Source organism: Haliotis asinina, chromosome 3 (genome assembly GCF_037392515.1).
Source record: "Haliotis asinina isolate JCU_RB_2024 chromosome 3, JCU_Hal_asi_v2, whole genome shotgun sequence".
In the NCBI taxonomy this organism is placed as follows: Eukaryota; Metazoa; Mollusca; class Gastropoda; order Lepetellida; family Haliotidae; genus Haliotis; species Haliotis asinina.
The window spans coordinates 45406990-45419227 of record NC_090282.1 but is presented as its reverse complement, the minus strand read 5'-3'; the positions used below and the strand labels follow the sequence as shown (position 1 = coordinate 45419227).

The window sequence follows — 12238 nt, the reverse complement described above, 5'->3', positions numbered from 1 at the left end:
TTGTTTCCTCTTCAGCTACCACCTACATGGGAGTATATACCACATTTCAGCTAGCTAGAACATAACTATAAAGCACTATGTGAACTTCAACACTTTATTTGACACCAATGCATAGGGACGAATTGTTCCAGAGTCAACTGCTAACACTATAACCTCAAGACTCAGCAAGTTTCCACAATTTGAATCTGGTATCTGAATCGCAGATCCACTGCCTAGCACTGGTTCTAACTATTTTCCCGGGTTATGTTTTGAGAATTCGGTGACAGCTCGAGTGAGGCCAGTCCAATTGGCAGACTCCACATTGGTTCTAACACGAAAAAGACACCCCTCCCTGGGAATATGGGCTAGTTGAATCGCCCTACACGGTGAAAAGCCATACACTGATATATACAATTTGCCCCTCCCTCCGCACAAATATACAAGTCTCTACAATGATTTCTCCCCTCCAACAGGTGGCGCTGAAAGCGGCAGGTTCCCTGGCACCGCGACTCTACTGCTATGTCAGATGACAGAATAAAACGATATGAAAAAATCGACTTTCTGGGCGAAGGACAGGTTAATGAATCAATAATAAATATATAATGCTAACATCGTATCTTAGGATATAGATTTACTGTCATGAATGTGTTGCAATCTCTTAAAAACAAGTAGCTATGGTGACTGTTTGAGCACCCATGCATTCATTTATTCGTTGTGTGATAAACAATACAGCTAGAGTAGGCTAGACGTTTACGCGGATGAAAGAAACCATATAATACTCTAAATTAACAAACTATGACATAGTTGTGTATCAGTTTGAATTTAAAGCATACTATAACTCCACGACGACCTGAATCATTTTAGTCTGTACCTTGGCTGTAAATTTATTTGCCTTTGCAATTTACAGTTTGCCACAGTTTACAAAGCCAGGGACACGAAAAGCGGAGATATTGTAGCAGTTAAAAAGGTAATTTTAGACATTGTGAAAAGGAGATGTATATGCCCGATGAATAGTTTATTGGTGAGTGATGTGTAGCCAGTTTTCCCACAAGAATATCAAATAAGCACGTCGGGACATGGCTTGTCTTAGATCAGTGCCACTTTCAGAAGTACTCCTCATATGACTTATTTGCAGGAAAATGGAGACAGTGAAAATGGTTAACTCTTACATGAAATTCTCATCAGATTTGTACCTCTGTAGGGGCATTGGTAGCTTTTCTGATGTGATCCATGCCCAAATTTGCATGACTTGTACCAAATTTTGGTTGATTTGTACTCAAAGTTGGGCGACCCATACCCATTTACTTTATACATTTATTTTACAGTTATTCTTGATATATTCATTCACTGCTGTAGTCGTGACTGCTCAATACCTGGCAATTCAGCTGAAGTGGCTTGGTCACAAGTAAGCACAGTTTCTAAAGAATTGCTGTGTACTCACTTTCTGATATTTTTACCAGAATCAGAATCGATTTCCTTGATGTGACAATGTCACAACAAAATCCTCAGTCTCAAATATCACTTCTGGGTCTTTTATATAATAATGTTTTAGGAAGAGGGTGCAGATTCTGTTATTGGTATGTGTGGTATGGGCTGTTCTATATTTAGGTACATGTCTGCTAATATCTCTCCATGGATGCAGATTGACTAGTTCCTTTAATAAGCAATGTGACAACCTCATCAATGGCTTCATGATGAGTTTGATAACTGTACTCATTTTCTGTAACCCACATGTGTACGGTACATCAGTTCAAAACAGGACAATGCATATTTCATGACAGCTTCACTGTTATAACTTATTTTTCAGACAGACTGTAGATCTTCTTCAAAATACAAGTCATGGCAAATTTGAACTGGCATATATTTTGAGTCATGTTACATGTGTTGTGACTATCTTCAGATCAAGGTGGGAACAAGAGCAGAGGCAGCTGATGGCATCAATAGGACAGCTCTCAGGGAGATCAAACTCCTTCAGGAACTCAGTCACAAACACATCATTGGGGTAGGCAAGCTTTTGTGTTCCAGCTAGCTTTATAGACAACTGATTATGACAAGATCTTGTGATCAGTGTTGGCTTACAATGACACACAATAAGCCAAACCATGCACAGTGACAACCAGTCCTCGATTCAGTCATTACTAAGTTCCGTTGTTATGGGTTACATCTCTGTTCCACACCATGAAGCTAATTGGGTAATATTGATGTTAAAATACATTTCAGATAAGAAAAATCAAAATCACTGATACTGATAGTTTTTTCTTCAGACCTTAATGATCATGGTATTTTCATTTTGTTCGACCCAAAATTGTAATGCGAAGAATGACAGAATGTTTTGGTGGGACATATTTTTATGATTTAAAATTCGTGTTTCAGCTCCTGGATGTTTTTGGTCAGAAGTCCAATGTTAGCCTGGTGTTTGACTTTATGGAAACCGACCTTGAGGTCTGTAATAAACATCTGGCTATTGCCAATTAGAATTTGTTGTATCATGAAAAAAAGGCTGTCACATTATTTAGCACCCATTATAACGTGTCCTCTTTGAGTTAAAATATCCATAATTTAAGATGGGAACAATTCACCTGAAGACTCGTTCAGCCTGCCAGACAAATATGTATGTAGCACTAACTGCATGGTAAAAATGGTAAAGACACATATTTCAATTTTCAATTAGTTTGTTGTCCTTCCGTTTCTGGAACTGTTAGATTAATGAAGTTTTGACACCTTAGTTTTGATACGTTTAATACAAGAGAGATCATAGTTAAGGGAGTGTGCGTTATATTGCCCCAGCTTCTTAATCTTCGATTATATCTCCCACTTTGCCTTGTTTGAAGTTAAGCATAATAACTACAATACCATGCATGATCAGTCAAATACTACTTACTAATATATATTACCGTATATCAGTTGTATATACTATGTAAATGGTGCCAAAACCATTTTGGTCCACTGGACTCCAATCTGTGTTTAAGGGACTTTTCAGGTATAAGTTATCTCTGTTATACATGTTACGATGGGTTATTCATACAAACATAAATTGTTGAGGACTCTCTATATAATAATTAAGTCTTTCAATCATTTGTTATCAGTTTTTTTATGTCTTTTCATGTCTACATCAATAACAATAATGAATTTGTAAACATGTTAAATCAAGACTTCAAAAGAGATCATGATACAATTCATATTTTGATGGTGTCATGTGATTTTTTTATCCCAAATTAGCTTATTTGGGTAATTGCTTGGTTTCATTTAATTGTCTAAGTTTTGTATAATGTGAGGTCTATTTCTGTTACACATTGTACAATCTGAGTGACATTTTTCGAATATTCGTCATGTTTATTATGTTCCTAATTTCAGATAATAATCAAAGACTTGAGTATAGTGTTGACATCGCCCCACATTAAATCCTACATTCTTCAGACCTTGCTTGGCCTGGAGTATCTACACTCTCACTGGATACTGCACAGGGTAGGGGAGACAAAGAATTCTGTTGCATTTCTAAATAGTATCTCTTTGAGACTGTAATTATCCAAGATAAAACAAACAGTTTGGAAAAAAAAAATATTAATATCAACTTATGAATGCCACAATTTCTTGTGATGTTATGACAGCAAGAAATCAAATAAACGGAACTGAAAGCCTCTGGTTTCCCTCCACGCCAAAACTAATTACTACTGCCTTATGCCCTAGCAGTTGCTGTTAGGGGCATTTAGAAGACTCCTCTTCAAATGACTTCACATTTTGGCACTGACATTGTTTTAACAGCTCAGAATGTAACAGGATTCATAAATATAGTAAAAATATTTCATTGTCACCACACTGATGGCGATAGTGTTTTGTCCTTTGTCATGCAAGGGGATCATAAACGGCATCATAAGAAATCTGTGTATTTGTTTGTCATGCAAGCGAATATTAAAGGGTACCAAAAGGAATCACTGTATCACAAAAGTTTGGCTTGTAGTTTGCCTTTATTCATCTTGCCATACAGACTTCAGCATTTTGCAGGATGTTTTGAATTAGCTCAATACAGTGGAACAAAACTACTGGCAAAGAAGGATAAGTTTGACTGGTACAGAGAAAGCATTTACGAGAAGTAGGCAGTTCATGGCAGTGACCATATCAACTTGGATTGTGAAAGGGAGAGCAGATTTAGACTAGTGCATACGCAGCGCATGACTACGAAATTGATTCTGTGCATAGCTGCACACACCCTGCTCATAAGGCTGGCATTTGGTCGGTATGGCAACTACACTTGATCTCGAGGCCTCTTTGCTCACAGTGAGCATCACTCATGCGTGCTAATTCAGGTCAATTGTCAGGTCAGCAATCAGCTTATCCTTGTTTGCCAGTAAATTAACACACATGTAAACAGTATGATCAATATCCTAGAAAGCCCTGTCAGTGGTGTAACATTCTTACCTTGATCTATGATGGAGCAAACAATTTGATATATATGTTGTTTTGTTTTTTTGCAGGACATGAAACCAAACAATTTACTCATTAATGAACATGGAGTGTTAAAGATTGGTGATTTTGGTTTGGCAAAATTCTTTGGATCACCAAGTCGTCCATATTCTCATCAAGTTGTAACAAGGTGAGTTTTCTCCAATTCCCCAAATCCAGGTATTCTGTAATTAGCTTGAGAACAAAGTACATTCACATTTTATCAGTACAGGTACCGGTGGTTAGTAATAAATAAAATGAAAGTTTAGTGTCTGTAGTAATTATTATACATCTTTAAACATGCTAAAGATTTTACCTGTGTTCCGTATCATTTCATTAAGAGATCTGATCATCAATTCTGACAACCAGCTTTGTTTGTCCTCAGGTGGTATCGGTGTCCAGAGTTACTGTTTGGAGCTCGATTCTACAGCACAGGTGTTGACATATGGGCTGTAGGATGCATACTTGCAGAGTTGTTAATTCGGGTACGAGTTTGTCATTGTGTCAGCTTGATCAAACAAATACCAGTGTAACTATCCCATGATGTTTTTGTTTCCTTTGTTCTCATGTGTGAATTACATCAAGTATTTTTGAGTTTTTATTGTTCTCTTTAATTCCTTTATCATTGAAGGCCCCTTTCTTGCCTGGAGAGTCTGACCTGGATCAACTTAGCCGAATCTTTCAGGTGCTTGGCACTCCAGGGGAGGATGACTGGCCGGTAATGTGCACAGTTGTTTTCCTTTGTAATTAGAGAAGTCCTCTGTGATAGGAAAGTCCAAAGAAATGCAGGCTTCAAATGTATGCCATGTTGGTTATGTGACCTAGGGACCGGTGAAGGTCCCGGGGTAGAATAGGCCTTCTACAACCCATGCTTGCCATAAAAGGCGACTCAGCTTGTCGTAAGAGGCAACTAACGGAATCGGGTGGTCAGGCTCGCTGACTTGGTTGACACATGTCATCAGTTCCCAATTGCGCAGATTGATGCTCATATTGTTGATCACTGGATTGTCTGGTCCAGACTCGATTATTTACAGACCGCCGCCATATAGCTGGAATATTGCTGAGTGCGGCGTAAAACTAAACTCACTCATTCACACACTATGTGACCTAGGTTTTGTATTGACAAACATAATCACTGCTGTTATATCAAAACAAATATTGTATTTTGCATTAAACCTGCTGAAGAATATTTCAGATATTTACCATGCAAGTATGTTTTTGAATGAAGATATGATGACCAGGAAGAAAGTGTTACTGTAAATCATGAAATTAATGCCAGCATTGTATTAGTGCGAAAAATGCATCTGCACTCTTCTCACATTATTATACCCCCGGCATGTAATGTGGGGGGGATTTAGTCGACGCCTCCTCCGTCCGCCCGTCCGACTGTCCGTAATCATTTTGTTCCTGGAGCATAACTCAGAAACCGTTCAATATTTGTAGACCAAACTTGATAGATATAGTAATCTCAGCCTATGGTTGTGCCTTTTGCTAGTTACAGATTTTTGGCATTTATATTTTTTTTGTTTTTCCATGGAACATTTTGGTGTTAGTCTTATGGTGGGGTGGGCTTCGTTTCCGGAACAGAACTCAAAAACCGTTCAAAATGTTTCTGCAGAACTTGGTAGATATATCAGTCAGTAGCTGAAGTGGTGCCTTTTGCTATGTACATGTTATTGTGATGTATTATTTTCTCAGTTTCCATGGAAATGTTTCAGACATAGTCTCAAAAGTGAGAGGTGTGTTTCGTTTCCGGAGCAGAACTCCAAAGCCATTCAATATTTTTCTGCAATACTTGGAAGATATATGAGTCTGAACCTATAGTGGTGCCTTTTGGTATTTACAGGTTTTTGTGATTTATTATTTTCTTGGTCTCCATGGAAATGTTTTTGACTTACTCAAAAGTGAGAGGTGTGTTTCCTTTCCGGAGCAGAACTTTTTGTGATGTATTATTTTCTGGGTTTCCATGGAAACGTTTCGGACTTAGTCTCAAAATGGAGGGATGGGTCGCATTCCCAGAGCACAACTTGATAACCATTTCATATCTTTCAACAGATCTTGGCAGATATATGAGACAGATCTTGAAATAGTGACTGTGCTGATTACAGATATGTGGCATTTATAATTTTCATGAATTCCATGGAAACAATTCAAACTTAGTCTAAAACAACAACGAGTAACTGTGAGATGATTTGTCCTTTCAAACATGTGGGAACCCGAGAAGGTCCCGGGGTAGAATAGGCCTTCAGCAACCCATGCTTGCCATAAAAGGCGACTCAGCTTGTCGTAAGAGGCGACTAACGGGATCGGGTGGTCAGACTCGCTGACTTGGTTGACACATGTCATCGGTTCCCAATTGCGCAGATCGATGCTCATGTTGTTGATCACTGGATTGTCTGGTCCAGACTCGATTATTTACAGACCGCCGCCATATAGCTGTAATATTGCTGAGTGCGGCGTAAAACTAAACTCACTCACTCACTTTCAAACATGTGGGGGCTGGGGGGATATGTCATCTTCTGATGACTCTTGTTATGATCACGCATTTTAACCTGGCCATGTCTACTATTGAGAACTTCATAAACCCAAAGCTCTGGCCATCTTTATTGTCCTCAGGTTGGCATTCATTGTAATAATACAGAATGCAAAAACAGTGTAGACATCTCTCATAATATTATTTGTTGAATGAGCACTGATTTCCATGACACTAACTGATATCCACTGAATGTATACATCGGCAAATTACTAGTATGTAACAACAGTGGAAGCATTGACACTACACATTACACCAGTACAGGTCACTTCCTTCATCAAACATATTGAAAGTCACTGAAGCACGTCAGCCAGACAGGACATTCTCCAACCACGGAGGATCATTTTGTGACGTTTGAAAACAAAACATTGTCAGTTCATTTCCATTCGTTGCTTAACAAGCGCTATTCAGGTTATTTGGTAAATAACAAGTGTGAAAAGAAATTAAACATCAGAGATTCAGGGTGTCTCATTTTACCAACACAGATTCCAGAGTTCGCATTAATTTCATGACGCATTTTAGACTAGACCCTTGTACTCTGATTAAATTTGTGATGCATTAATTTCATGATTTACAGTATGTCCGACTCATTTTGAAGTCCAACTCATTTTGCAGGACATGCAGCATCTCCCAGACTTCATCAAGTTCAAGCAGTATCCACGACAACCGCTGAAGGACATCTTCATAGCTGCAGGTGATGACCTCCTGGAAGTGATGGACAACATGCTGGCCATGGACCCTCTCAAACGCTGCTCAGCAACTGAGGTAAAGTGTGATGGTGTCATGGGCAGGGGAACAGTTGACTGTTTCATCATCTTTGATTGTTGGTAGCAACTGCATCTTGGGCCCCACTGATTATACAAATAAACTTACATCATTTTGTTCACCAACATTTATTATTACAGAATTCCATGATGTAATTGTTTACACTGTTTACTCTCAGCTATCTGACAGTTTTTTCCCCTGCAACACTTTTGGGAGGAGATTTTTGGACTCTTGTCTGTCCATGCATTCACATTCATCTGTTCCAGAGCGGAACTTTCAAACCGTTTATTAATTATTCACGCCAGACCTGGCACATTGATAGGTCTGGAGGTAAACTGGTGCCTTTGGTACTTTGAATTTCTGAATGAAATATTTTTTGCGTTTCAATGGCTACAAGTTTAACTTTGACTGAAATTTGTTGTTGGTGCTCTTTTCCAACATTTGCTTACCAAACTTCTCACATAGACAGGTCTGGTGATAAACTGGTGCCTTTTGGTATTTTTATGCGTCTTCTGTATATGTTTGGGAGCATATAGGGTTACCCTCCATGTCTGTCTGTTCATCCATGCGAAACAGATTGTACTCTATCCCCTTCTCAACAAAAAACACTTGGTGGAATTCAATGAACTTATACTTGGGCTTTCTTGGGACTCTAATGGTGTGTATCTCATATTTCGTTTTTGTATTTTTTTGGGTTTTTTTGTGTGTTTAGAGACATTTGAACTTAGGTACATTTTGCTGAATTTCTCTATGGTGATAGTGTAATAGGGGACGAGTGGGGAGTATATGTTATCCACTTTTCCTGAAAAACTACTGGATGGAATTCATTTCGAATACACATGTGCCTAATGGGGACTCATGTGCATATCATACTTGGATTTTGTATTTTATTTATTTTTCCGTCTAGTGCTGTTTGTACTTACATATATTTTGTTGAATTTCTCTCTGGGAATTGGGTCTATCCACTTCTCCACAGAAGCTGCTCAACAGAATTGAATGAGCTTTTACGTGTGTTTCTTTGGGACTCTAAAGATGTGCATCTCATGCCTTATTCATCCAATTTCTTACCTTTGTCACTTCTACAGATGTTTGGACTTGGTCCTGTTCATCTTGTTCAGCCCATACAACAGGGGTGTCCTTTATCCACTTCTCCTCAAATACCACTGCACAAAACTCATTTAGCTTACATATGTCTTTTATGGAGACTGTCAAGGTGTGCATCTTATACTTTTTTGTGTTTCATAGTTTTTGTATGTGTAGAGACATTTGAACTTAGAGACTCGTGAAGGTCCCGGGGTAGAATAGGCCTTCAACAACCCAAGCCTACCATAAAAGGCGACTATGCTTGTCGCAAGAGGCAACTAACGGAATCTGGTGGTCAGACTCGCTGACTTGGTTGACACATGTCATCAGTTCCCAGTTGTGCAGATTGATGCTCAAGTTGTTGATCACTGGATTGTCTGGTCCAAACTCGATTATTTACAGACCGCCACCATATAGCTGGAATATTGCTGAGTGTGGCGTAAAACTAAACTCACTTACTCACTCATTTGAACTTAGATAAATTTTGTGGAATTTCTTGCCGATAGCGGATTAAGTCTATCCACTTCTCCACAAAATCTGCACAACAGAATTGATTAAGCTGATACATGTGTTTCATTGGGACTCGAAAGGTGTGCGTCTCATAGTTGTATAGATGTTTATTGAACATTAAAATTAATCACCAGAGCACAGTCAGTGTAGGAAGGCTTCCTACAGCATCTTGTCACTGGACACAATTTTGTCTTATTTGGATTTCTGAATGAAACATTTCCATGGCAATGGTGGTGCTCCTTCCTGGAACAGAATTTGAAAACCTTCTGAAGACTTCTTTATATACACTCCAAAACATTTCATATAGTCCTAACAAGTTGATGTATTCATGAAAATTATTGTGTCATTACAGGGGATACTGATGACTTTGTCTTCTTGTTATTATGATTACAGGCTTTGAAAATGCCCTACTTCAGTAACAAGCCTGCCCCAGCTGCTGGTTCTAAACTTCCTCGTCCAGGCTCTAACAAGATAGTGAACCAAGAGCAGGAGATTCTGAGAGCAGGCATCAAAAGGAAACAGCAGCAGGGGGAGTCCAGTAAGTAGATAGAAAGTGGTTCAGTTACATAGGTGTCGAACAACAGAAGGGAGAGTCTAGTAAGTAGATGGGAAGTTGTTCAGTAGCAAGCACAGGTGTCAAACAACAGAAGGGGGATTCGGGGGATTCCAGTAAGTAGATGGGAAGTAGTTCAGTAGCACAGTGCTGAACAACAGAAGGAAGAGCCCAGTAAGTAGATAGGAAGTGGTTCAGTAACACAAGTGTCAAACAACAAGCAGGGGGATTCCATTAAGTAGCTAAGAAGGATGTCGGTACCACAGGTGTTGGACAACAGCAGGAGGAGTCTAGTAAGTGGATGGGAAGTGGTTTAGTTGCACAGCTGTTTGTCAGGTCTCTCCTCATATCACCAAGCACCATTACAAGACTATGGGTATTAGACACAGGGTTAGCAGGTGACCTAGAGAGATCTGGTGAACAGATTGTGCCCAACAATATGAGGCAGTTCTTGGACTCTCATGGCAGCTATACAAGATGTTGAGAGTAAATTACCTTAACCTTGACATTAGATTGTTTGATGTGTGCCATGAGGAACCTGGTCAATGACCTGTGCTAAAATTGAAAACATTATTATGATCTGTTTAATATTTATATGATATATTAAGTCTACATTTGAAAATCACTTTTCAGTTTATTTGTTTATATCAGAGTTAGGTATGTTTAGGTTACAGAGAAATTTTCAGTACTTATCATACATTTTACCTGTGAAGATCCAGGTTTGATCTTCAGTACCTAGGTGGTTGGGCTAGCAAACGTGGTTGACATGTCATTGTATCCCAGTTGTGTAGCTCTATGCTTGTGCTGTTGATCTCTGCTTGGTCTTGTCCAGACTCAGTTATTTTCAGATTGCCACCTTATAGCTGGAATATTGCTGAGTGCAGTGTAAAACTAAACTCACTCACTTGTATGTATTACAAGAAATACATTGTAATTAATGTAAAGTAATTATGGATCTTTTATGGATTTCAAATCATGCTGACATATTTAAGTTCTATTGTATCCATATCCTTCATCTTTGTTTTTCAGCTGGACTTGCTAAGAAGCTCGTGTTTTGATGTGTATCTTTCACCCAAGACATTTTGGGGAATGTCAAGGGTACTTTTTGTTCTAGCTAAAAGACAGAAATGTTTATGTGCTCATTGTTTTAGGTAACAAATCCATATTCATGTTAATGCCTTCTTTGTTACGTTAAAGAGTTTGGTTGTTTCCAAAAACCATTAAAACACAGTCTTTTCCCCATATTTACCATTCAAAATATAACAAAATTTTCCTGAGATCTGTCCTTTTTATAAATATTATTATTACCATTACATGTATTTTTTTTTCTGGTAAAGGTCTAGAAATTGTATTTCAGTATGTATATACGCTATTTTGGAGAGGCAACTGGAATATAGAATGAATGTTACTGACAATGTTGGCTTTATCAACATTCAAACTATACGAGAAATCTCATGAGCTTCTGGATGTGTCATTAATGAGCTGAATCATAGTATTCAATATACAGCAATCCAGTGGACATGCCGGTTGAAGTCATACATCCCATATATATCTGACTCATTCTAACTTGCTGCAGGAAAGCAGTTCCAGATGTTATTTATTTTTCTAGACATTTTGTTATCCTGGCTGGCATGTGAGCTGGGGATGAGCTTGTGTAAATTGTGTGAACATGATGAATGACTGAAGTGTATCTGCCACTTGTTCCTGTCAATAAATCATATTAGTTTTTAACAATTCTTCTGTTGTCAATGATTTAAGATACCTTACGCAGTTCCCAATTGTAATCATGTAGATTGTCATATTAGCAAGAACCCTGCAGCAGTTGTACCATGAGAGCCAGTATGTGTTTGGTGTATCAGTAAAGCCTGTATTTCAGTGCAAGGTTCTGTTGTGAATGAAGTGTTGGAATAATTAGACCTGCTTCCTCCACTCAGTTCTTGCTAGTTCTGAATTTGAACAAAGAAAAAGGAATTGACTTGAAACAAATTATGACAAAGGTCTTGGCTTCTGGATGGAACATAATGTATTAGGATTGGAAAATCTTCATTTCTATGAGCACCTCACATATGGGCAGAAAGGGAAAATATCTTTTCCCAGACACTGTTTCCAAGAGCGTAATCTTATAAGAATGCAGGGTTAAGTTATATGATCATAGGCCTTGTACACCTTTGAGTCTGCCTCAGTTCCTCACATGTGATTGTTGTAAGCCCTGTCATTGACGTACGTAATCTTGGAGTGATCTTTGATTCCCACATGACCCTTGAGCCCTATGTCTAAGCAATCTGCAGGCGGTCCTACTAACATATCAGAAATAATGGAAAGACTCAAAGATATCTGGGTGAGAAAACAGCAGCAGTAGTTCATGCCTACACCAC

The 12238-nt window shown here is 38.6% G+C and overlaps 1 protein-coding gene across 1 annotated transcript; it reads left to right on the top strand.

Moving 5' to 3' along the window:
• Window positions 1–420: 420 nt before the first annotated feature.
• LOC137278104 (cyclin-dependent kinase 7-like) lies at window positions 421–11597 on the top strand. Its single transcript, XM_067810222.1, has 11 exons — window positions 421–555; window positions 887–946; window positions 1880–1981; window positions 2353–2421; window positions 3334–3444; window positions 4452–4570; window positions 4805–4904; window positions 5051–5137; window positions 7568–7717; window positions 9704–9848; window positions 10893–11597. The coding sequence occupies exons 1-11, from the start codon at window positions 499–501 to the stop codon at window positions 10919–10921; spliced, it is 1029 nt and encodes a 342-aa protein (XP_067666323.1). The 5' UTR covers window positions 421–498; the 3' UTR covers window positions 10922–11597.
• Window positions 11598–12238: the final 641 nt, after the last annotated feature.